Raw genomic sequence first — 24,415 nt, 5'->3', positions numbered from 1 at the left:
TTGTTTTGTTTTTCCCCTAAAGCATAGAGTATGCTCTGAACTTTTGTTCTATTTACCTTCTTTTAACAAGCCATCTATGTGGTGTTTTGGTACTAGCATTATTTTAAAAGAGAAATAAAATGCAAGTAACCAAAATTGGTTCTTCAGGTATTCCCTATATGCTACCTCACAATAAATACTGAAATAATACTGCATGGATTATGTAGAGATTAATGGTTAATGCATTGCAATACAGAATGGCAGGTACTGCTCAGGAGTGAAAGTAGGAAGATTGTCCAGTCTTCATTCTGAAGTCTGAGGTTCCTGCTCTGAGAAAACTATGTTTAGCACTGGTCTAAGAAGTTTATTGTTCCTTAGTAATCTATTAGGTAAAAAACAAACAAACAAACAAAAAAAAACAAACACATGAGAAGCAGTCACTGACGAATTTCAGGCCACTAAGTCTAAAGACTGAAATGTAACCAAATAGGATTTCATCTCAGAGAAGGGAGAGAAGTAGATGACATTTAATGTCTCAATAACCCATGATCCTGTAGCGTGCTAGCACTGTATTCAAAAAGATGTAACTCTCAGACCAGAATATTTCATATTGCAATAGTACGGTCTTAGGAATGCTCAAGGCACCTTTTGAGTACTGATGAGTAGACACAAGATTAGATAAATGCGAGATTAAATATACTGTTTCTTTAAAATGTGATGAGTTTCAAAGCACCTCAAATGATTGGCAAAGTTATGTCTCCTTAAAAACCTGAAGGAACTTTAATACAAGCTAACAATATTTGAAATTCTGTATTCTCTGCAAAATGGCAGAGAGGTTTGTCTAGAAAAAGTAAAATTATGTATAGACCTTTCAGCTGAACAGGAGAGATGAGTTTATTTTCACAAACTTATATGGTTGATATGATGAATGAACAAAAAGTTCCGGAATTCAGTATGTCATTGGAGAATTAGTGGTGTGGTAGGGATAAAGCAGATAGCAAAAATGTAACAAAGTACCACAGCTAGTTTTATATCCAGCTTCCAAACTGTTAAAATTGAACTGTGCTGGCTCATTGTGGAGCTTTGCTACACAGTCACATGCAATTTTTCTTTCTAATTCTTCTTTTGCTCCTTTGCCAATACAAAAGTAGTTCAAGAAAGATCCAGTTTTGCAGTTGCCAACACACTGAGTGAGGTTTCAACATGCCTAGGGATTTCAGAGTGCTTTGGGACTCTGTATTGTGCTCTGTATTCTTATGAGAGGGGAAAAATATCTTTAATGAGTTTCTCATATTGTTTAGAATGTCCTGTGAATAATCTTTTGGAATTACAGAAGTTGTAAGTGGGTAAAATCAGAGCACATGAAAAGTTAGACTCAATATTTAAAAAAAAAAAAAAAAAAAAGAGATTTAAGAAATGTTTTTAAAATTCAGAAATTCTGGGTACGCAGAAGGCATTCTTCTTCCTTCATGTTGAAGAAGACCTTCAGGAGGTCCTGTAATTGTTCAGATTTTTATTTTTTTTTCTTAATTGAGACACTATTTTACAGTTTCTGAAAACTATTAGAAGGGCAGAAGTACATGAATTTTAACAACAGCATGTGCCAGATTCTGAACCTGAGATGGGTTATCCATCAATATATGTGCAGACTGGGTGACAAGAGGCTGGAGAGCAGCCCCACAGAAAGGCATCTGGGGGTTTCTGGTGAACAGCAAGTTGAACATGAGCCAGCAGTGTGCCCTGGCAGCCAGGAGGGGCAGATGTACCCTGGGGTGCATGAAGCACTGCACTACCAGCTGGGCGAGGGAAGAGATTGTCCTTCAAGGCAAAAGAATGAAATTATTTCTATAATCATTTTCTTACTTGGTCCTGAGAGCTTAGAGAAAGGGCAGGGAGAGAGGGAAGGGAGAACAGCTGTTAAAATACACACTACAAGTAGGAACTACCTGCTTGCAGGTAAAGACCAGGGCAGAAGCACTAGGACTATTTAGCTGAATCTGATTAGGTTTACATCTCAAAGTATGCTGAAAGATGTATCAGGTCTCATAGCAAGTACTTGACTATGGAGAGCTTTTGTTATTTGAAATGAGGTGCCTCTTTCCAAGAAACAGGGGACATTCTTAATATTTTTCTACGCCTTTTTTATTTGTATATCTTCCTATGTCCACCTTTCGCTGAAGGCCTTAATTCAAGTATTCTTTTGCAGCACTGAGGCCACCTCAATGACAGAAAGAAACATTTCCAAGAAAAAAGGAGTACAAGGAGTTATATGTTCTCCTCCTTGTACTTTTGAGGAGGAAGAAGTTACGACTCCTGCCAAATGCCTAAGTTGTGCCATGCATGAAAATAAAATTTGAAGGAAAACAAAACAGGAATCTAAGTGACTTTATGTTGAAAGTTCTGTTTCATAGGCAGCTTGGACATTTGGGAGTCAGTGATGTTAGGCTTATAAGCACTTTTGCAAGTGGGTAGCTCCTCTTCTTTTCTTATATTTCTTCCCATATTCCAAAGTTATTTGAACTTTTCTGAAGTAGTTCTTCCCTTCTTCTTCCCACCTCAAAGCAGTACGTAGTACTAGGTTCAAAGAGGGAGTGTTTTCTCAGTTGCAGGTTAAAGTTTGTACACATGCAGGTAGTTTTGCCAAAGTGCTACCTTAGAGACTCTGATCCGTGTTTCCGTACAGCTCTTGATATTTATAGACTTTTTTGTTGTCATTGGTCCCTTTGACACACCTATTGGAAAATGTTAGCTGATAGATGAGATTATTTGCCAAAGGAATTCTGAAGACCGAGGACATTTGAAGAGCAAGACCTTGAGTCAGAACCGATCTGTCTTGTAACTTTAGTCAGAATTTCACAATCCTTGCTAAACTGCAAGATAAGGGCCAAAGGCAACAAACCAGCAGGAGCCGACTCAGAATGTGCCAAAGTTCATAGCACAGTTGCTTCAGGCTGAAGTTTGTTGACCTTTAATCGCTCGGGGTCATCGGTGGTTCTGCTGCAGGGCCCTGCAGAACGTGAGTCTGCTCAGATCGCCTGCTGCTGCTGCCCAGGCTGCCAGCAGCAGGGAAAGCCAGGATGCATGAATTCCAAAGGGGCATTTCACGGGTGTCTGCCTGTCAGCCTGCTCTTTCGGACTGCCATAGTTGTATAACACATGTATTTTCTAATTCTGAACTTCCTCAATCTCTCGCAAATGGGGTAGGTGGAGTTTATCAAAATATGCAAAGAAGATTCCTTCAAGTTAGCATACCTTTTACACTTTCAGTGTTGTGTTTTGTCATTAATTGATTTAGTGTAAGCAGTTGCTTACACTAATAGCAATTAGTGTAAAGAAATAGAATAGAATAGTGTATAGAAATTAGTGTAAGAAATGCCTTTTTCCTGTTAAGTCTCCTTTGACTATTGGTATTACTTTTAATGACCTAGTTGCTATGAGTATGCTGGACTGCTGTAAAGCTGTAGTGTGAAAGATTGGTGTGGGGAAATAAATAGTGTTTTGGACTCTAATCTTGCAACAAATTCAGCGTGTAAGCATGCAGTGACATAAACATGCTTCAGTCCTGTGATCCATGGCTTGTAAAGAGTAATATCTATTAAGGAATATTAACTTATTTAATGATGATATCATTCGTGGCATAATAAAATCTTTAATGCATATTTTTATGGGCTCTGTCATAGATTTGGGCAGCTCACAAATTTTTATATGTCATCTTATGGCAATGATAGAGCTTTAGAAAATATCTCATTCGTACACACTCAAAGAGGGATTTTAGTACAGCCCTTCCAGCACATGAAGTACATTAACATGTTTTGTAAATTCCTGAACAGTCTTCAAAAGCTCCAGAATTGTCACTGTTTCTCGTAATCTTCTTAGATATGAAGGAGGCAAAGGAAACAGGAGCCATAAGGGTGTATTGGCCTCTGGAGCAACTGTGTGCCGCAGGGGCTGAGGGTTGGGAATCTTCAGAACTGGATGATCCTCTTTGAGAGGAAACTAGAAGTGGGAGGAAAGGATAATGACAGTTCGTGTTTCACAGCAGATGGAAGGAGGAAACAGTTTACAAAGAATATAATCTGGTTGTTGCTGTGACTTTTAGAGATTTCAAGAAAGGAAATGAACATACCTTTGGAAAGAATCTGTATGTATTACTGTGCGCTTTTTTTTTAAGAACATATATTCTAGATTTTAGACGTATTCTAGATTCCATGTATTTTTAGGATTATGAAATTCTAATACTTCAGAAAAACACTCATAGGGTAACATTCACAATTTCAGGTAAACGTGGAATACTAGAGACTACATACCTTCACATTTTTCCTCCTTAGGAGCCTCCTCACATACACCAGCAAAGTTATCTCATTGACTGTTCCCCATGCCTTCTTTAGCGTACGATTTTTCTGGGGTATCTGAAACAGTTTGAAATCAGTCACAATCACCGTGTTCTCAGACTACTCAAAACACACATACTCCCACATCAGTCTGCATGAGGATTCTTGCTTTATACTAATTGCATTCTTTTTGGTGTATGGGTAATTCTTTTGCCCTGTTTGTACAGGATCTTGCACAATGAGGTTGTGGTCCAAGTCTGTGGGTTTTGAGTGCTTCAGTAATACAAATAATGTTGTCACCACTTAAAAATAGGTTTGTGAAGTGTAAGCATGGCTGATCTTATGAGAATGAAAGGAAACATATTAACAAACTACCACTATCATCATTATTTTTTTTTTAATTACTGCAAGTATGCTCTGAAATTTCAGTAACAGTCCTGTCTGAAGCAGTTTTCAGTTTAATGACCAAGGTAAGACAGTGCACACTAGGAAACAGCTAAAAAAAAAAAATTTACAGAATGATCAGCAAGTAAAACCTTTTCTAAAACATTTTCTTATTGACTTACTTGTCTTCAAATAACAATGGACTAGGGACAGCATTTGATGAGGGAAGGGAAGCTTAGAAGTGTTGGGGGGAAAACAGAGCAGTTCAGGGAAATCTGAAATATTGAATGATTGGCAAACCGGCATTTGTAATTCACTCTATACAAATAGAGAAAAACATGAAAAAGCTAGTGGACCGGGTACTATGATCATCTTTGTCTTCCTGGAAAGAAGGCACACTGGGAGAAAGAAAGAAAGAAACAACCAAACAAATCAGTGGGATCAAAATCAGCCTCAGAGTAAAGATCAGAAGCAAGGAACAAAAGATGTAGGAAAGATACTGCTTTGGACAGTGTTAGGTAAAATCTGATGATGATGAATGAGAATTTCTATTTGAAATTGGTGAGTCTTGACCATCTGTACAAATGAAGATGAAAACAGTTTCAGACAGCAAATACAGCAAATAGTTTGTATTTTGAAATATGGAAATTGCATGACAAAAGTATTACTCTAGGCCAGGAACATATAAAGTACATCACTATAGAAAGGAAAGCATCAACGAGGAATCAACTAGGAAATTTAAATAAAAGGCTGATATTATTGATACAAAACAGACAGGAATTTTAAAAAATGTCTGCATGTATTTTTTGCCTAGTTTGATCTTTCTTTGTAAAGATTCTCTCTTTCCTAACTACTAAATACTGGCCTTTTGTTGTTGTTCTGCATGAATAAATTATACTTTTATGTTTGTTACTTTTATGTTATACTTATGTTTCAAAAACCCACACATCATTGTTATCAGCTAACAGATAATTTTTAAGATTTACTGCAAAAAAAATGGCATGTTTTTGCATTCCCTGCTGTTTTGTGGTCTGACGGTATTATTAGCCAATTCTACCCAAAAAAACGCAATCAGTATCACCTTCCAAAATGAGAAATGAACTCAGTTCTTCCAACCAGTTGATCACCATACTGCATGAATCCACGTGGCATATGTAACTTGTTCCATAAAATGCATGGGAAATTCTTTCCTAATTCCTGTTGAGTTCCGTGTGGTTATCTGAAGTTCCCACAGAAGCAATTCTAGCTATTCAATCTCTCCTTATTGTTTTCACTGAAGTTCTAGTAGCTCAGCTCCTCAAACTAGTAATTATGCTGTTTCCATGTTTTTGTCTCATGGGCTTTGTATGGGCATGTATGAAGTTTCCACTGTTGCAAGCATCGGTGCAGTTCAAACATAAAGTTTAGCACTGGCAGCTCCGGTGTTTAAAAAAGCATTTGTATTTCCATCACTGCTTCAAACAGATATGCTCTGACTGTCAGATTCTGGATACTCTGGAACTGATTCTCACTCAGCTGAGCAAATGTGTTCCCAAATAGTAGTTATCCTTCCATTAAAAGGCAGTACTTGAGGAAAATTGTATCAGTTCCTTCTGTGACTCTTCCAAGTCTTGGCACAATCAGCTGCTCATTAAAACTGTTCCCACTGCATTAAAGAGCTGCTCTTCACCTGGAAGACGAACTCATCCAGTTGAGAGAGACTAACAGAGCATTTTGTTAGAGTATCCATGCTCTACTGCCTATCTAAGTAACTAAAAAAAAAAAAAAGAGGTTTCATACATAGGTAATAATAAAGTTGTTCATCACAAAGTCTGTATAACCCAGAATATTTCCATGAAATAAGGACTTATGTTACTTTGAGAAAATTATTTTCAAGCATTACAGTACTGAGTTAAATAACAAATAATTTAGTTATTATAGGCTGCATCATATTAGAAGATACTTGAACAAACTTTCAAGATTCTTGTTTATATGGCTCCTCTAACCAAACACTAGAGGAGAAAGCAAAAGTCTTGTCCCCTTCTATTCTACTCTTAATACCTGGGGAGTAGTGGAGGGTAATCGCTTTCAGACTTCTTTCTATAGTTGGCAGCGGGATGCGGGCTTTGTGTTATCAGTGGATTTGTGAATGAGGTGACAGAAGGCCCTCTGAGCATGAGGCAGCTCTACAGCTCACCTCCTTCCTCTGGGAGGTACAAAATGCCCTGGTGGGACTTTCTTAAAAATGTACGCTCGGTTCACAGGTACCAACTCTTGCAAGCTTTATCTCAGTTGCAGACTGTAAAGCTGATCGGGCCACTGAAGCACCTCCTGAAGGTGAAATTGAATTGCCCAAAGGAACATCAAGTGCCTTTGTGTTTGAAGTCAGAAGAGATCAGGTGAAAAGCTAGTCTTTGTTGATGTAGGATCCAGTTCAGTGTTTGCCAAAGTTGAGGAAGGCTTGCCATTGATTTCTTTTAAATTTAATTGGTGTTTATTCTTACCAAATTTCTTGTGGCAGGGCTGTAACAGCGTTCAGGGATCATGCCCAGTGCTTACTTCTGGAAAACATAATTTATCCACAGGTAATTCAAATTAAATAAACACACATATGTAGAACTGGGGTTAATATTGTCACTTCTAGCCAAGTCTGACACTTCAGAAGTGAGTACTTTGATAGCATATCATATCTTCAGTTCCTGGTAAGCACTTAGGAATCAGCCCAAAGGATAATGAGTGGTTTGATAACTCTATGTAGGAATGTGGAAAAGATATCAAAGAGTGGATGGCTTTTAAGTCTTGCCAGCAAAGGCATAAGAAGATTCATTTTCTACAGAATGCAATTGAAGTTCAACCTTGCAATAACATTCACTTTCATAGCAAAAAGATAGTTAATAGTTGATATGGCTTACTAGAGGAGGTTGCAGATTTAAATTAAATCTTTAAAACAAACTAGCTTAATGCCTACGTAAGGTGTGACATGGTTGCAGAGGTCTGTCTTGTTCCAATAGTTTCCATGCACAATCATTTTTTCACTAGGTTATGAGAAGATCAAAATTATTTACCTTCAAGCAGTGTGCCTGAAACTTTCTTGTTTTAGTTCTTCAGCAAAGTAGGAAATAAAATAAAACCTTGCACTTGATTTGATCACCCCTAGGCATCAGAACAGAGTGATTTCCCCTGACTTGTAAGGGATATTCAGAGAACAAAGGACCAGCTGTACTTTTCTCTGAAGCACTCATCAGAAATGGAGATAGCATACAGGGCAGAGATGGCCAGTGATGGCCAGGAACTCTTCTCCTCTCCTGTTTACCATATACTCCTGTACTAAGCCAATTTTCAGGAGGAATCTCTGGACACAACTGGCAGAAATACTGATAGCATACTCTGTTCCTGATTTGTGTCATGAAACTTCTGTAATATTGGGTCCAGGCATATAAAAGCTGAAAATACTCAGGTGGAAATTTTGAGCAAGACCAGACAAGACCAAAAAAGACAATTTAGGAGAAAAGATAACTACATTATTGAAATTCTTTTACTTAGAAGACTTACGTTAAGCAACTTGCAATAGAAATAGGAATAACATCAAGTCATACTTTTCACTACTTTGTAATTACTGATGGTCTTAACAGATTTTAATTGCTATCAGAACATTGAGATTTTCAACAGCAGACAGAAATTGTAGCTGAAAAAGATTTTATATACCTTCTTGAGGGTTCTAAAGGATAGAGGCTGTCTGCAAATACACTTTATAGTAACAAAATACTAAAGCATTCTCTTGTGACTTATTTACCTTAGCCTCACCTTCATCATAACTTGTTTGTGTATCAGTATCTCTGTGTTCAGGACTGCACAAGGTTACTGTGAGTCAGTTAGGGACTTACAGGTTTCATAAGACATAGAGCAATGAGGAGAGCAAGTTCTGAAATCTGTGGTACTTTGTGTGGTGTTTATTAAGCTGAAAGTTTAGGTTATTTACTCCTGTTCAAATGCAGCTTTGAAGTTACATGCACTTGTAAATGCTGTCACATTCTCACAATCACAGACTGAGTTTGTTCAGACCTCTTGGAAACACATGAAAGTTTGTTATTAATGCTTACAGCAACACCATCTCCTGTTACTGCCATTACTTGCCTTCCTGACGTCCACTGAGAGAAGTTCTCCAAGACAAGCTGTCATATATCTGTAAGGGTATGCTTTAAGCCAACATCTTTTTCCTGCTTGGATTTCAATTTTTGAAATGATGCCTTTTTATGATGTTTTCACAAGACATTCATACACTTCGTTGTCATATAAGCCAAGCTCAGCACACACAGCAGGGAGTTTAATTCAGCTTCCACAAGTGCCTATGTTTCACCATCTCCATCCTCATTATTTCGTGGACTCTGTGAAATGTCCCTGATTCTCCCTTCACAGAAGTTCATCTGTTCCTCAGACTAAGTGCTGAGGTGTTCTTCTGTGTTCAGGAATGTTTGTCATTATCTTCTCAACGATATTGTCCTGCCTTTAAAAGAGATGCCAATAGGAGCTTAGTTGCAAAGTTCTGTCCTCGTGCTAAAAACTCTGAAAAATACGCCAGTTTTGATCTGGATATGCTAACTGAAGTTGTCTGTTTGAATGGTTTGACAGTTTTGAATTATGTTAGCCAGTCAATTTTAAACCTGTGTTACTGTCTGCATTTCCAGTCCGTGCTTTCTCAGCTTATAAATGAGACTGCTTTGGAAGACAATGCACAAAGTCTTACTATAGTCAAGGTACATTACATCTACTGCTCTCTTCTTGTCCATGTAGCCAGTGATTTCATTGTGGAAAGCAAATCAGGTTGATGACTTGCTCCTAGTAAATTAGTGTTGGCTGCTCCTGATTGCCTTCTTTTTACTCATGTGTTTGGAATAGTGTACTCCATGATCTTTCCCTGGACTGAGGCGAGCTGGCAAGTGTGGAGATCATTTCCTCTTTGCCTCTTTTGAACATGGGTGTGTAAGTCTTTTTCCGGCCATCACAGTCATAATTTTTCACAGATGTTAGTGGGCCTGCAACCACATCAGTCATCTGTTTCAGCATGCTTGGGTAGATTTTATTTAGCCTCACAGGTTGGAATATATGCAGCTTCTATAAATAGTACCTAACCTGTTGGGTCCTTACTTCTCCTTTCTCTCTCTAAATCATCCTAAACCCAGATGGCAGGGAGTAGGATTTGGGAGTAGGATTTGCCTAACAGAAGTGAATCAGAATGGTCTATTTTTCACAAGATTAGAAGTACAAAATAGAGATGAGTATAAAGAGGCAGACTATAAAAGTCTTGATCTAATGTAGGTTGGCTTATTTCTTTCTTTCACTCTCCTTGGCACCAACTTTTTTTATCGTTTTATATATGATATGCTATCATTTTATAAACGATGTGGATGTAGGAATAGAAGGTATTTTGAGCAAGTTTGCTGATGACACCAAACTTGGAGGAGTTGTGGACTCGAATGAGGGTGGAAAGGCCTTGCAGAGGGATCTGGATAGGTTGGAGAGCTGGGCGATCACCAACCGCATGAAGTTCAATAAGAGCAAGTGCCGGGTCCTGCACCTGGGACGGGGAAACCCTGGCTGCACGTACAGACTGGGCGATGAGACGCTAGAGAGCAGCCTAGAAGAGAGGGATCTGGGGGTCGTGGTAGACAGCAAGTTGAATATGAGCCAGCAGTGTGCCCTGGCGGCCAGGAGGGCCAACCGTGTCCTGGGGTGCATCAAGCACGGCATCGCTAGTAGGTCAAGGGAGGTGATTGTCCCGCTCTACTCTGCGCTGGTGCGGCCTCACCTCGAGTACTGTGTGCAGTTCTGGGCACCACAGTACAAAAAGGACATTAAACTGTTGGAGAGTGTACAGAGGAGGGCTACGAAGATGGTGAAAGGCCTGGAGGGGAAGACGTACGAGGAACGGCTGAGGTCACTGGGCCTGTTCAGCCTGGAGAAGAGGAGGCTGAGGGGAGACCTCATCACAGTCTACAACTTCCTCGTAAGGGGGTGTCGAGAGGCAGGAGACCTTTTCTCCATTAACACCAGTGACAGGACCCGCGGGAACGGGGTTAAGCTGAGGCAGGGGAAATTTAGGCTCGACATCAGGAGAGGGTTCTTCACAGAGAGGGTGGTTGCACACTGGAACAGGCTCCCCAGGGAAGTGGTCACTGCACCGAGCCTGTCTGAATTTAAGAAGAGATTGGACTGTGCACTTAGTCACATGGTCTGAACTTTTGGGTAGACCTGTGCAGTATCAAGAGTTGGACTTGATGATCCTTAAGGGTCCCTTCCAACTCAGGATATTCTATGATTCTATGATTCTATGAACTACTAAAGGCTGAGGTTTTTTTTCAGTGACCTCAAGGTGATGAGTACCCCCCAACTCCTATCACCACTTTTATTTTCAAGTCAAAACACAGTAAAATATAAAATAGAACTTTCATTCTAAACTTCTGTCTTGAGAGACATTTTATAACTTGCTGCAAACACACTATATTCTTTCCTCATTGAGTTCAGCATGCAAATATTGAGTTTAGAAGGTCTTAAGTACATGGGTGGTCAAGGGTAATGCATTGTTGTGTTCTTTCCAATGAAAAACAGGCACCAGTTTCCTGGTAGAAGGACTTGTATAGTGTTGTTTTGTTTGTTGGGTTTTCACTAAGACATGTTTTTGTTTACTTAGCTGCCAAGACACAAACAACGAATCCTTAAAAGAAAACAACAACAACAAAAAACTACCCTTTCTGTGGCAGATTCGTAATTTAAATTTACATACAAAACTAGGAAGTAACGTGGCTGGATTTAAACTTTACATTTATTCTACCTGTATAATTCATTAATTCATTTCACAAATTCTTTTTTTCATATTAAATACATCTATTTTGCCAGAAATCTACTTTGCCAGTCTGCAGACTATCTGCTTGCAAAAAACACCTACTCTTTTCATGTGGTGAAACAGGATTTGTGGCTTTCTGGTGTTCTTTGCACCATTGTTAATGGCCAGGAATATTTTTAAATGCTTGTGAAATATTGGTTCTAGGAGAGTTGAGTGTGAACATGAGATTCAGTCAGAAGTGTTTTTGCAGAAAATGTTTCATACTTGTAATAGTCCCTCTTAACTAAAATATGGAATAAGTCAAACTCTCCTCAGGGGACTGGTATTAGTATGAAAGCCAAGAGTGTGCTTGGACTCTTGTGTGCTGTTTCCCGCTGGAAAGTTTTGAAAGCTTAGAAACTGTGAACTACATTTTTGTACTATGCCACACAAAGTTTGGGAAAGTTGAAACAATTCAGAAAGAAACTGTTCTGTTAGGGTATGATCCTGGGGAAACACAAAAAAATGCCCAGCACTTCACAGAATTGGACCCACTTATTACTCTCAGGATCTGCAGTGCATCTGTTTGCAAGCCCGAGTGAGATTTTCATGGGAATAGCGTGGGAACACAAATGTTGATGAGATACTTCTTTGCTTAGTGCCTGCAGAAACCAAAAATAAAATTCAAAACAAAATAAATAAATAAAATGACCTTGAAAGAAGACCAATTTTGAAACTTCTGGAAAAGGAAGGATCTTAGAAAGACTGTCTTCATAGTAAATGTAGTGATTAGTAAAAGGCTTGATACAAATCCTTACTTTTAGTGGTGGATATAAATTTCTGTGCAGATATGCACACACACAACTGTGTCTTTCAAAAGGGAATGGAGACAACATAAATGAGAAGGTTTTGAGTCAGGCAGTGTCAACTTGAGGCTTCGCTTACTGGTGTAATTGGCAAATATCTGACTGACTTTAGCAGAAATCTGTTCTGTATCTGTACTAATTTGTCTTTTTTCTTTTTTTCCCCACTAATTAGAAAGATATCATCAAAATGGAAATTCTTTTATAGAAAATAATATTGCTTGAAACTTGTATTAGGTAAATGAATGCCAATGTTGAATATACCCAACTTTAAAGTATCCCATAAAAGGAGTTTATAAGATAAAGGATTTGCAGACAGAACGTATTCTTCACAAGCTGTTGTTAGCTGTTGTTTGAATATAAAAAGATCATACTTGTTAATTAAGAAAAAATATAGTGCCATTTCTATGGTTGAACCTTAAGGTGGTGAATGGAATCTAGAGTTCACTACAGTTGACTGCAAAACAACTCCCAGGTGTAAAATATGTCTTCCTTCCTCCCAGACATGGAAAATGTCAGCAGCATGAGAAGTTTTATAGACATGAGCACTTCTATTGGTTTCTGGATTTTTATGACATCAAAGATTCTAGCTTGACAGATAGTACCTGGGAATAAAATGGCATTACTGCACAGAGATGGAAGATATGTAGCATGTGTGTTCTCTGTGCCTGTGTCTGTTCATGTAGGTATGGACTACGAAAAGTTTGCTCAGGCATTACTGAGTTAAGCAAGGAGCTGCAAGATCCTAAAGAAATGTAATAGGAGAAGAAATGTACACCAGACCTGGAGCACTGCTTATGCTGGTAATAATTCCAGCTGAGGAAACTATATGGAAGATGAAATATGTATTTGTCTGGTTTATTAACCATACCAGGGGAACCAAGCTTTTGGCTATACGAGCAAAGGAAACTTGATACTCAGTTTGAGCAGAGTTTTGGTATTAAAGCAGAAATGGTTATATATTTCTTTCCTCAAACAAAAGAACAAGGATTTGGTTACAAGCATTTTAGCATAAAACAGCTGTGCAGATGAATGTTTTGTTTTCCAAAGAGAGTTTTCATGGGATTGGAGTATTTTTTAGAAGTTTCATTGTTATATTTGGATTAAAAAAACTACTGTGCGTCATCTCCTTAGGCCCTTTTAGGAGACATCGCTCCTGTTTCTTTTCTCAGTGATAAAGAACTTCTCATCTTTCCTTGTTACATATTTTTGCTTTTTTTTTCCCCTCTCCTTTCCCTAATGGAAAAAGGGGAGTTATTTTCATATAAACAATACATTTCCTACTCAAAAAAAAAATCTTGAAAGAAACGGAAGTTCTTGAATGAACTGGAAAGCGGTTTTCTTACTTTTTCACTCACAAGATGTCTTTTTGTTTTACTGTATCTGTCACCCCCAACCTTGAAAAGCGCTTAAAGGCTAGCACACTGCATATGCAGAATACCCCAAGAACCTCTATTTCCTTTCAGCTATCCTTCTCTTCTATGACTTAGAGAAATAGTGTAAGGCCACAGTAGCGTTTGGTGATTTTTAAACTCACACTCACTATGAGTTGGAGCATGAACAAAATGAGATACCAAGAATATGATCAAATAGACAAACAAGATCCAGATAGCATATTTGAGAATTTATTCCCTTTCCTTCAACTTCCCCCTCTTCCCCAAGACAAAGCTACTGTGGTTATGTGCTTCTACTTCTTGTCATTTCCTTTCTACTTGTAAAAGCAAACAGGGTCATTTATTTTAATCGATTTTGCTTCACATTTTAGTAAACCAAGAAGATGTGGCAATTATCACACCTAGCTGTCTCAATAATAACTTAAGGAAATACATTAACTTTGCACTTATGCTCTTATGATCACCTCTAATACCTGCCAAAGTCTGATGCTCTTTATTCCAGAATAAAATCTCCCAGTGGCTCTCCCAAAACTATTGCTGATTCTGTCTGGCATGCTACCCACCTCCTCTCTCCATCACCTTATGATTAGCATTGCTATTATGTGACCCTTCAGCTCCTGTGCAAAGAGCTGTGATCTTCTGTAGAAAGTAAGGGTTTCATCATGATAGAAGAGATACAGCTTTTGTAGGAATTTATTCTTCTATGCCTGAATGAAGTTCAAGATCAAGAGCCTCTGTAGGGATCTGCTTTTGTTCCTTTCCCACCTGGTTGAACAAATGTACTATCATAGTCACTGAATTCACATGAGATTATTAACATAAAGATTTGTGCCAAAGCATATATAGCAGGTTTTAAAAATTAGTTTCTTGGGGATTGCTTTTTTATTTTGAGAGAAAGGAGGAGGGAAAAAAAAAAGGCAGCCTGCAGCTGCTGACAATGAGAAGAGTAGCCAGCTGGGGTTACCTGCAGAGATTCAAGAGCAAACTCAAACAGGATCAGAGTGTGAGTAAGTGTCAACAGTTTGCTTCCCTCCCAGTAATTATCAATCAGTTGCTACAATGCTCTACATCTGATTTTCTTTTTCAGAATATAAAGGTTAACATAGTAAGATCTTCCCTGAGTAGCATAAATACCAATCCGTCATATTTCAAGAAACTCGAATAAGAAGATATTCCTGCTAACCCCAGAGAGATCCAGGAGACTAATTTTAGCGAATTTTAAAAACGTAGATAGCAATCAATTAGTAGATTTGGGCTGACCTCATGGAAAGAGCACTAGAATCAGATTGCTCATTTACGTATCTGATGATTTATATTGCTAATCTGCTCTCAGTTACCTCATGAACATACAGCTTCCGAATTTCTGTAGACTGACACTTGCTGGAATGGGACAAGCTTACTGATTTTCACATCTACAGCCTTCAAAATTAGTAAGAATGACTTTCTTTTCTTGGGATGAAGGGTAGGAGTTGCTCCTTTATTTTCTCTGAGCATTCTTGGAATGGTAAAATGATGTTTTTAATTTCCTCTTTTACTCTGGAAGTAGGTACTCAAAGTATTACGTAACTTAGTCATCGTGTAACATTTCACTTTCTATCATGGCATGACTGGAAGATTTTTTTATTTACATGAAGCATGGAATTATTCTAAGGTTGTAAGTCTCATACATAAAGAGATGAGAAAAGAGTAAAATCACCTGGGATTTTTGTCAGCCATGCGGAAGCATTTTCCAGATTTAAGGGCTTTAAGGCAAAATCACATTTGTAGACGTTATACGATGTTGAAACAAATGGGAAACATGAGATTTTAATCATCTCTTACTGCTGCCTTAGAGCTGGGTGCCCTTTGGTTCTCAAGTAGTTCAGCTTTGCCAATGTTTCAGGGTTTATTGATGTGTTTGTTATTGTAAAAGGTTTTATAAGATAAACATTAGCTAAACAAATGACTTCTGAGCTTGGGAAAAAGCTCTGTATGTGTAAATGAACCCTAATAGAACCTCTGCTGATTGATGAAAGGCATGAGTACTCTTGGGGCTGCTCCAGTTCTAGAGGTAGTGTGTCACATCTCAGCTTTGGTGTTAACATTCAAGTTATATTTCCTTTAGGGAAGAGATGTGTATGTTTGGTGGAACTGGAGGGAAGCACACAGTGTTACTATCAGAAGCTATATAAAAGTTCCTTAACATTAAACTAAAATTTAACTGACCCCTCGTTTAAGGGCTGTATGTCCAGCTCAGGATTTAAAGAGCAGCTCAAGTGGAAACAGAGTTCCTCATCTAGAGAAGTTCTGGGAAGTATCAAAACCAAGTTTATTTTACGCATTTGTTTTTATTTCAAGACCTGATATGCAAATGATGTGAGATCTGACAACTGCTACTTAATTAGTGATTGTTAGGGTGTGTGGGTGTGTTGGTTTTCTTAGTTTTTTCCCCACAAATGTGTGGTGAAGACTCTCAGGGTACTGAGAAATTCCCAGCTGCTGCTCTGAAGGCTAAAGTCTTCAGAAGCACCCCTAAAGAGACAGGACTTTATTCTATACTATGGCCAAATTCTACTTAATGGAGGACAAGCTGCAGACAGGCTGTTGCTGTTATCTGTCATATAAACCAGCTGTATGTGATCCTGACAGACTTCAGAGTGCTGGAAGCTTACCGTGATCTATGGCAAGCCCATCGTAACACCAAACACAGTGCAAGACAGTGATCCTGCATCTTTGTTTTTGCACTTGCAATCCAGCAAGAGTCACGCTATGCCAGCTGAATGACGAAGATGTAGGAAGCTACCAGACCACCCCAAGCGCGTGCTCTTGGCAAGTGGCTCAGGGAGGGAGAACTGCCAACCATCCAGCACTAACTAGAAGGGGTCTCTGTGCATGACCTCAGTGGCATAAAGAGGCTCAAACAAACAGAAATACCTAGGCAGCAAAAAAGTGGCTGGGGAGAGGCATGCAACTGGCTGAAGGAGAACATATGCAGGCAAGCATACGGCTTTGTACTTCTACTAGAACAAAATTCATAGACTTGTCATAAATTTAGCCAGACTTCTGAATGTGATGTTAGTTCCGTTTTAAAATTCAGTTAATTAATTCATGCAGCTTTATTATTGGGTGGATTTTAATTGCCTTCTGCTCTACTTTTAGTAATTGCAATCTTCAGTAAGATGAAAGACCACAAAGAAGAAAGACCTAAGCAGAATTCCACTTCTAAAGCTGGTCTGTCCTGAAAGTTGGTGGTGTTTTTTCTCTTTTCTCTTTCTGTATCCAGATGAAAATAATAACCAAAGGGTAAAAACTGCAGAGAGCTGAAAACTTCCTTAAAATAATTTTTGTGAAACTTGTGGAAAATTAATAATTCTGAATTATAAGCCAATATTTCTTTTCTCCGACATTATTGCTATGACTTCAGTTAAATGCTAGTGTTTAGGTTTTTTAACATGTTTGCTTTCCAAATCGAGTTCATTAACACTAAAGGATTTGGCTTACGCTTTTCCAGTGGAGATATTAATTCAATACTTTGTAATGAAGATATAACTGAGGAAACTCCAGGTTATGAACTGCAGTATTTCCCTAATTTTAAGCCATCTGAGTGATCATGGATTCTTCTTCCATAAAATAACCCAGTTAAAATTAACTACTAGTTATTTGAATTAAGAAAACTAGAGTATACCTTCTAAATAAAATAAAACATCTATTTAAGGCTCCAGGTGATACAGAACATACAATATTTGAGAAGTTATATAATGCTTAAAATTTGCTTTCTATCTGAGTATTGATGACATCAACTTTCTAGTACAAGATTGTCCATTTTCTCTGGAAGAGAGAATTGTCTGTCATTTGGTTCACCAGTCCTTCCTTGGTAATAGTATATTGTGTTGATGTCACCTAACTAACTGTCTTGTGAGACGCTAAGCAGATTCTTTTTTAAAATTCTTTAGAGAATTTTGATTTTTTTGAGTGTTTTGATCATTTGAGCATAAGGAAGACAACAGATGTATTTCAACCTACATAATTGTTGCTGGTCTCAAAATCAGTTCACTTAAAAAAAAAATGTTAGAAGCTGGTCTTTTTTTGCTCTTAATGCAATATTCGATTTCCAGATTTCTAGAAAAAGAACACGATGATTTGTTTTTAAAGCAAATCATTTAACATAGGTCTTACTGCTGCTTTTGCATGTTAGCATCCAGTAAGGTGAAAATTTAGACCATGATTTTTAATTGCAGCAATAACGGGTGATCACCATAGAAGTGCTTCCAAAAGATAAGGTGGTGGATTTGCAAGAGCCTAAGCTCAGCAACAGAGGCACCTGCCCACAATTATATAAAGGTTGGATTTTTCTCTTTCTAGTCGAATCCCAGTATAGTAATGGATTTTTCTCTTTCTAGTCGAATCCCAGTATAGTAATGGATGTCCTGGAGTCTTCCTTTCACTCTAGGCAGTAGAAGATATTACCCCCACAGGCAAAACTCTCTGGTCTAACCGTGTTTTAGATGAGGGAAATCTTTGAGATCACTTTTGAACCTAACCTTTCCATGAGCCATTGATAACTGGCAGGAAGCATTCTATTAACTTCTACCTAATTGTCTATTCAAATACATGCATGAAAAAAGATTGGATAGCTGACAGTTTTTAGTGATGGAAGGGCCTTGTCAAATATTCATCATGGATGTTTGGCAGTACTGAAAATGTGATTCATGTAGTGCCAAATGTACTTTCTCTATTATTGTTGTAACAGAACATAAATTTAGACCTATTATTCAGGGAGTAGGGAGTGTGAATTAAGTCACTTTTTAAAATAAAGAATCTCATTTGGAAAATTGAAGTTTATTGCTAGGTTATATAAAAACTTTCCTATCTATTGTAGCCTTTTGCAGATGATTCAGTCATGATACAGCTGTTTATGTTTAGTGAATACAAGGAAACAAAAAGATAGTTACCTTAATTCATAATGGCTTTGTCTGCAGATTTTGGATCAGTATTTAAAAAAAAAAAAGTATGGTTTTGCACTATAGTTATGGGACAGTCAAGTTGCATTCAGGTTCCTGCTGTTCCCAAATACACTCGCTCTTCTCTGCAGGTAACACCTTCCCCTTTTAAAACTGAGGCACTGCATGAATCTACTGACTGTACTGCTTCTGTTATAGAAACCTACAGTGCTAAGTATTTTTGCTGAATTCAGTCAAAATTCAGCCTCTGTTATAGAAGGAAGCTAACAGGGTCGGGGGATTTTTTTTATTTTTTTTCCTCTTTCAGTAGTGAAAAACTGTAGACAATGTTGGGTGCAGTTCATATTGCTGTACAGAATTGCTTGTTCAAACATCCAGTATCCCTGGTCTTTCCTCCACTTTGTCTGAAAACAGACAAAAAAAGTATTTTGTGTCAACCTGTCCATGATGAATCTCTCATGGTCACCATTTGCAATGACAGGTTTTTTTACATATTTATTTCTATTTCCTGTTTAAAATACTCTTAAGAGCTCAAAAACCAGATATTCCAGAGCTTTGGTCAAACAAAGCTTTTCATGTGAGCAAAATCTTGATTTTAAGTTTAAATCTACTAGAATTTTCCACCATTTTGTTTGTAACCAGATGACAGTCTTCTACCAAACTTCTAATAAAATTCAAAGGAAATGGTTGTTCAACCCAGTGTTGCACATGTTCATTTATATCTGAGCAAAGCAACTGCAATTTTAGATTAAAATGTCCCATCAATATAGTTTACTCTCTTTACAGTCGTATTTGCAGACAATGCATTTACAGGGAATCAGTTGCAGTAGAGCAAGGATGCATACAGAAATATTAAATATGGCATTTGAAGCAAGTTTTAACTAGGGTAAAATCCCACTATTTAGTGTAAAACAAAGTCTTAGGTATATTTCAACAATGATCTGATAAGCAAGTCATACCTGGTTAGTCCTCTAGAGGGATTTCCTTCCCCTCCTTCCCCCCAACCTTGGCTTGGTGCTGCTAAGGGCACATGCTATTAAAAATATAGAAAGAAGTCTGACTCTGGGGGGTGTTGATATCTGAGGGAATATAAAAACAGCATATAGCTGGCTTTTGGGGTTGTTGTGGGGGGGGGGGGGGGCAGTTTTATTTAAAAAAAAAAAAAAAAAGGTTCCCTAATCACGTGGAAATTGTTAGTGAAGTTCTTCAGCTCTCTGAGCAGTGAAAAATAATGTGAAGTTACAGTGAACCCATCTGGCCAAGCAGGAAAATCTGGCTTAATTGCTCCATTGCCAGAAATGTTAAATCACTTCCTGGGAATGCAATTCATTTGGACCATATGGAACTCATTGGAGGAAGGTCCCAAGAGAATTCAAAACTGTACTGGAGATGAGAGCGTTTCTCATAAGTAACAACCACGTTCTCCCACTGGGCAGCATGTAAGCAGCATATGTAGCTGTATTAACAAAAAACTAAACCAATAATAGGGTCTGAGATGGTGTTGGATGAGATCCACTCACTGTTTACATTAGTTAAAAGTTTCAAGAAATGTTATGTTCATTTAGGATTTTGTTCTCAGCTTTTAAGTGGCAATAGAACATTCTGTCAGAATTTTTAGCTCATTCTACTTCTTTGCCAAGAACAGAATAATAATAATTAAAAAAAAAAAAAAAGCATCTTGATTCAGTAGAATTACACTCTGTTTAGAAAATATACATTTCGGACAATGCTTTCAAGTATGTATCTTTGTGGAAAAAGATTAGAGAAAAAAAAAGATATTAAAAATCAGGGCCTTTACATTTACAATATTTTAATAAAATAGGAAAACTTACAATTTTCTGTAAACTAAGCAAATCTAAACCTTTGACTAAAAATGACACAAATTCTTAATTAATGAGTAAGGCTTGTTTATATACATGACTTTAGGAAAAACATCATTTTATCTCACTGTTTTAATGGATTTGGAATTTATAAGTGTGCTACAATAACATGTTCTAAGTCAAACATTCATGTTATTTGCTTGCTTGCAACTAAAAGAATCAATATTCCTTAGGAAAAAAATGATTCCTGTTCTGTTCTAAAGAATATATTTTATTTTCATTTTTTTTCATGCTGATATTTTATGCTTCTTCATCCTAAGTAACAGAAGTACTAACTTTGTGACTTACACGTCTGTCCTGAGGCATTATGATTCTGTGTATTTCCAGCTACTTCTTACCTGAACTAAACCCACTTAAAGTCTTTAACAACATTTAGACCTAACATCTAAAAAACTTACAAAAAATTATGTCTGGTTGTGAATTAATGTGTTTTGGTGATCATCAATTAAAAAACTAATATTTGGGGGAAATAACTGGAAGAAACAAATGACAAGGTCAACAATGTTTTAAAAACAAAGTTTGCTGCCTGCTAATATGAATAACAGTAGAGCTGATTATCACTTTCTCTTTTATGGCTATAGAAATTCAGAAGTAATCATTCAGGCCAAAGGCACTACAGAAGTAATCATTCAGGTCAAAGCCACTACTGGTGACTCACACTGCAGTTATAGACAACATTATTAAAGTCCATTTAAGTTTGTCATAAAACCACCAGAGAAATTATCTTCTGTACTCACCACTCTGTCATATCCCCATTGAGTTCTATAATTGCTTTCTGCCAGTCCACTGAATCACGGCAGTTCATCTTGGGCTTGCATTTTCAACCCTACAAAGGCCTTCCCCATCAAACCATTGTCTCTTTCCACAGATTATGATTTCAGTGCTGACACTGTTTGATGCCACACCTCAACGGTCAATGACTGGTTATCTGAATTTTGTCTTCTAAGCTTATCTTAAAGAATGCCTTCATATCTTGTTTTGTTTTGGCTAAGAAAGCTTAAAATTAAAAAGTGATCGTAGCCTGTTCCCATCTTTCCTTCTCTTGTCCTGACTGCTCTGTTCTGTTTATACTTAATTCACTCATTCTTTACTTCCTCTGTTTGGTTGTCTTTCCTGTTCTAGCGCAAGTCCTGATTTCATGAACTCAATGGCAGAATTATTCTTGACTTCCTCAGGAGAAAGATTTTTGTGTTTTATTTCATCTTCTTTTTTCACTCCTTCAGAATTACTCAGTAATTTCCCAATGGAATTTTGTGGGCATGTTTTCTGGGATGATTATTCAAAATGCAATCATTGGAATATCATCTTAACTACATCTCTTACCTTCTTTCCTAATTCTTTTTTATTTTTTTTCCCCCTTCAGGCTATGCCAGTTATTTCAGAGAAGGAGAAGGCTGGTGAGTAAATATTTACTTTTTTCTTGTTTCCTTGTATTTGTTTCCTGGAATACAGCATTACTTAACTAAGTGGTAAAAGTCTCTTTGTCCTTGGGGTTTTGAAGGTATACGTTTACAGACCCGAGAAATGTCTGTAAATGTTATTCATTGCTTCCTGAATAGGATATTCTCTCTTTCTGAGAAGATGTCCACCTTTCTGTGAGATGCTAATAAAGCTGTTTGATGTTATCCTACAAAGCACCTGGTTGAACTGCAGCTGTACCTAACATGTTAGTTGTCCTCTAGATGCTAACTTCTTCCTTGGTGTTAAAACCTATTGTGACTTATTTGGTGTCTTGATTTAAAAACACAGATGCCAATGGGTTTGTTCAGGTCAGTGAGATTTGATGATTTCTTGTGAACTTTGCTGGCTATAAGTATGACAGGAAGCTTTGGTTTTTCTGGAGTATTTTGCTGTAGATGAGATTTTTTTTTTTTTTTGAGAAAATTCTCCCACAAAATTAAAAGGTGGTTTTTCTATTCTTGTCTGTTATATGTGGTCTATGAATACTATGTGTACCTTGGTGTTGGTACGTGAAATATATTAGTGAGCTTAGTGAAAAACATAAGCAAACATTGTCGAATGGATATGGTGTTGTGATGAATGCTTGAGAACACTCCAGCTCTTAGTTCTATAGCTCTCTAGTGTTTTGGTTGGTTTCTTAGTCTTGTATTTTAATTGATAGCTTGCTGCTAGACCTTCACAATTGCCTCAAAATATCCATATACCACTCAGCATTCTGATCTATGTCTGAGTATATACTTAGTTATTTTTATTTATTGTATTATCCTGGTTCGGCTTATTTCTTTTCTTTTGCTTGTTAAGTGAGAGGATGAGGTTAAATAATTCCCAAACCAAGGCCCATGTTTAAGAAGCATTTTCTTTATAGATTTCATAGGTGGTATTATTTTTGTATTTCTTCTGAGGTGGGTCTCATTTAGCTATGTCCTTTAAATTATGTCCATGCATGCAAACTGGCATACTTTGTAAGTGACAATGGCAGTATATGGCACTACTATGTGTAGCTAATTTCAAATTTGTTGTCCAGCAGGCATCCAGCACTCTGTTTTTGTACATCTTTAGCAATATTTACCATTCAAGATAAGATATCTGAAAGTCATTTAAAAAAATCTCCAGGGCGTAAAGGTGTAACAACTTCAATTTCATATTGCAGGAATAAAGCCAGAATGAATGTTTGCCATTGTCATAGCTAATATCTTGCAGAATCAAAAATAAAATTCATAGCTCTATGCTTAATTTTTCAATGTCTACAAACATTAAGTAGAACTTCATGCCATGTGGAATTAGTTTGCTTACATTTCCCTGTACTTGAGCACAAACTGGATTTTGAATGGTAATGTGGTTGCCTTTTTTATCAGTTTTAGCTTTTGTTTTACTCTTTTGCAGCTCAGGAGCTCATGAGGTTATGATGTTTTTTGGAAATACTGAGCATGCATTAGGGAGGTGATTGTTTAGATCAGATCCATTGACTGAAATCACATGTCCGATTGTAGCTCGTGCTGTTTTTGTCGAATGTAAATGTATCTTGACTCAGACATTCAGGTCTCATGTTCTGTGATCTAAACAGTGTTTGTTTGATTGCTGCTGCTTACAGTTCACCAAATAAATGACATTACGCAAAACGAATGAAAGACAAAGCCATTAAGTATGGTGTGAAGGCCTTCACAAAATAATTAAGTATTTGTATCTCTAAGAGAACAAAACAAATACTAATCTTGTTATTTGTTTGAAAACACTAGCAATCAAACTCTTTTTAGTTTATATTATTACAAACAGAATAAAGTGCATTACAGAACAAAAAGAAAGGGCTGTTCTGTTTTACTTCTAACACTGCTAAGAGCACAAGGATAAAAAGTTTGGATTGTGACATATTAAAATTGTTTTTTAAAATTCACTCAAAATGCCTGGTCAAACATCTTTTCTTATTTTGAGAATTTAAAGCAATAGTTCCCTCCTTCCTATGTAATACTATTTAGCTTCATCTAGGACTGGAATGAGAAGTACAAGAAAATAGGCTGTTTATTTCAATGTTTCTGGTTGAGAAATTCTAGATATAAAAAAAAAAAAAAACTGTTTTTACAAGACTTAGTATTCTGTAGATTCCAGAAATTTTCAATGATTTTCCAATAGACAACCAAATATTTAGACCTTATATAGACCAAGCTGCTTAAGCAGCTTAGAAGTTCACACATTGCTGACTGTTTATAGCAGTTCTTAATGCTCAAAATTAATCAACCTTATATATTTTCCATCCTGAAGTATATTTAGGGTATGTTAGATGCAAGTTTTAAGGTGGTGTACTTTTTTTTAAGACAAAAACCTAACATTTATATTTGGCTTTGCTCTAAATTTATCCAAAAACATTGCTTCTTTGTCAATTAATAACT

At 37.2% G+C, this 24,415-nt stretch overlaps 1 protein-coding gene across 6 annotated transcripts in view; it reads left to right on the top strand.

Moving 5' to 3' along the window:
* DLC1 (DLC1 Rho GTPase activating protein) overlaps positions 1 to 24,415 on the top strand; it is a 285,258-nt gene that overhangs the window by 128,582 nt on the left and 132,261 nt on the right. For all 6 annotated transcript variants that reach the window (XM_013200625.3, XM_013200631.3, XM_066995930.1 and 3 more), the window contains one exon: positions 21,934 to 21,967. In XM_013200625.3, coding sequence (XP_013056079.1) covers positions 21,934 to 21,967 — 34 coding nt within the window. The remainder of the gene's footprint in view (positions 1 to 21,933; positions 21,968 to 24,415) is intronic.

Source organism: Anser cygnoides, chromosome 4 (assembly GCF_040182565.1).
Source record: "Anser cygnoides isolate HZ-2024a breed goose chromosome 4, Taihu_goose_T2T_genome, whole genome shotgun sequence".
In the NCBI taxonomy this organism is placed as follows: domain Eukaryota; kingdom Metazoa; phylum Chordata; class Aves; order Anseriformes; family Anatidae; genus Anser; species Anser cygnoides.
The sequence above is the reverse complement of the archived record's forward strand: the minus strand, read 5'-3'. Positions and strand labels throughout refer to the sequence as shown.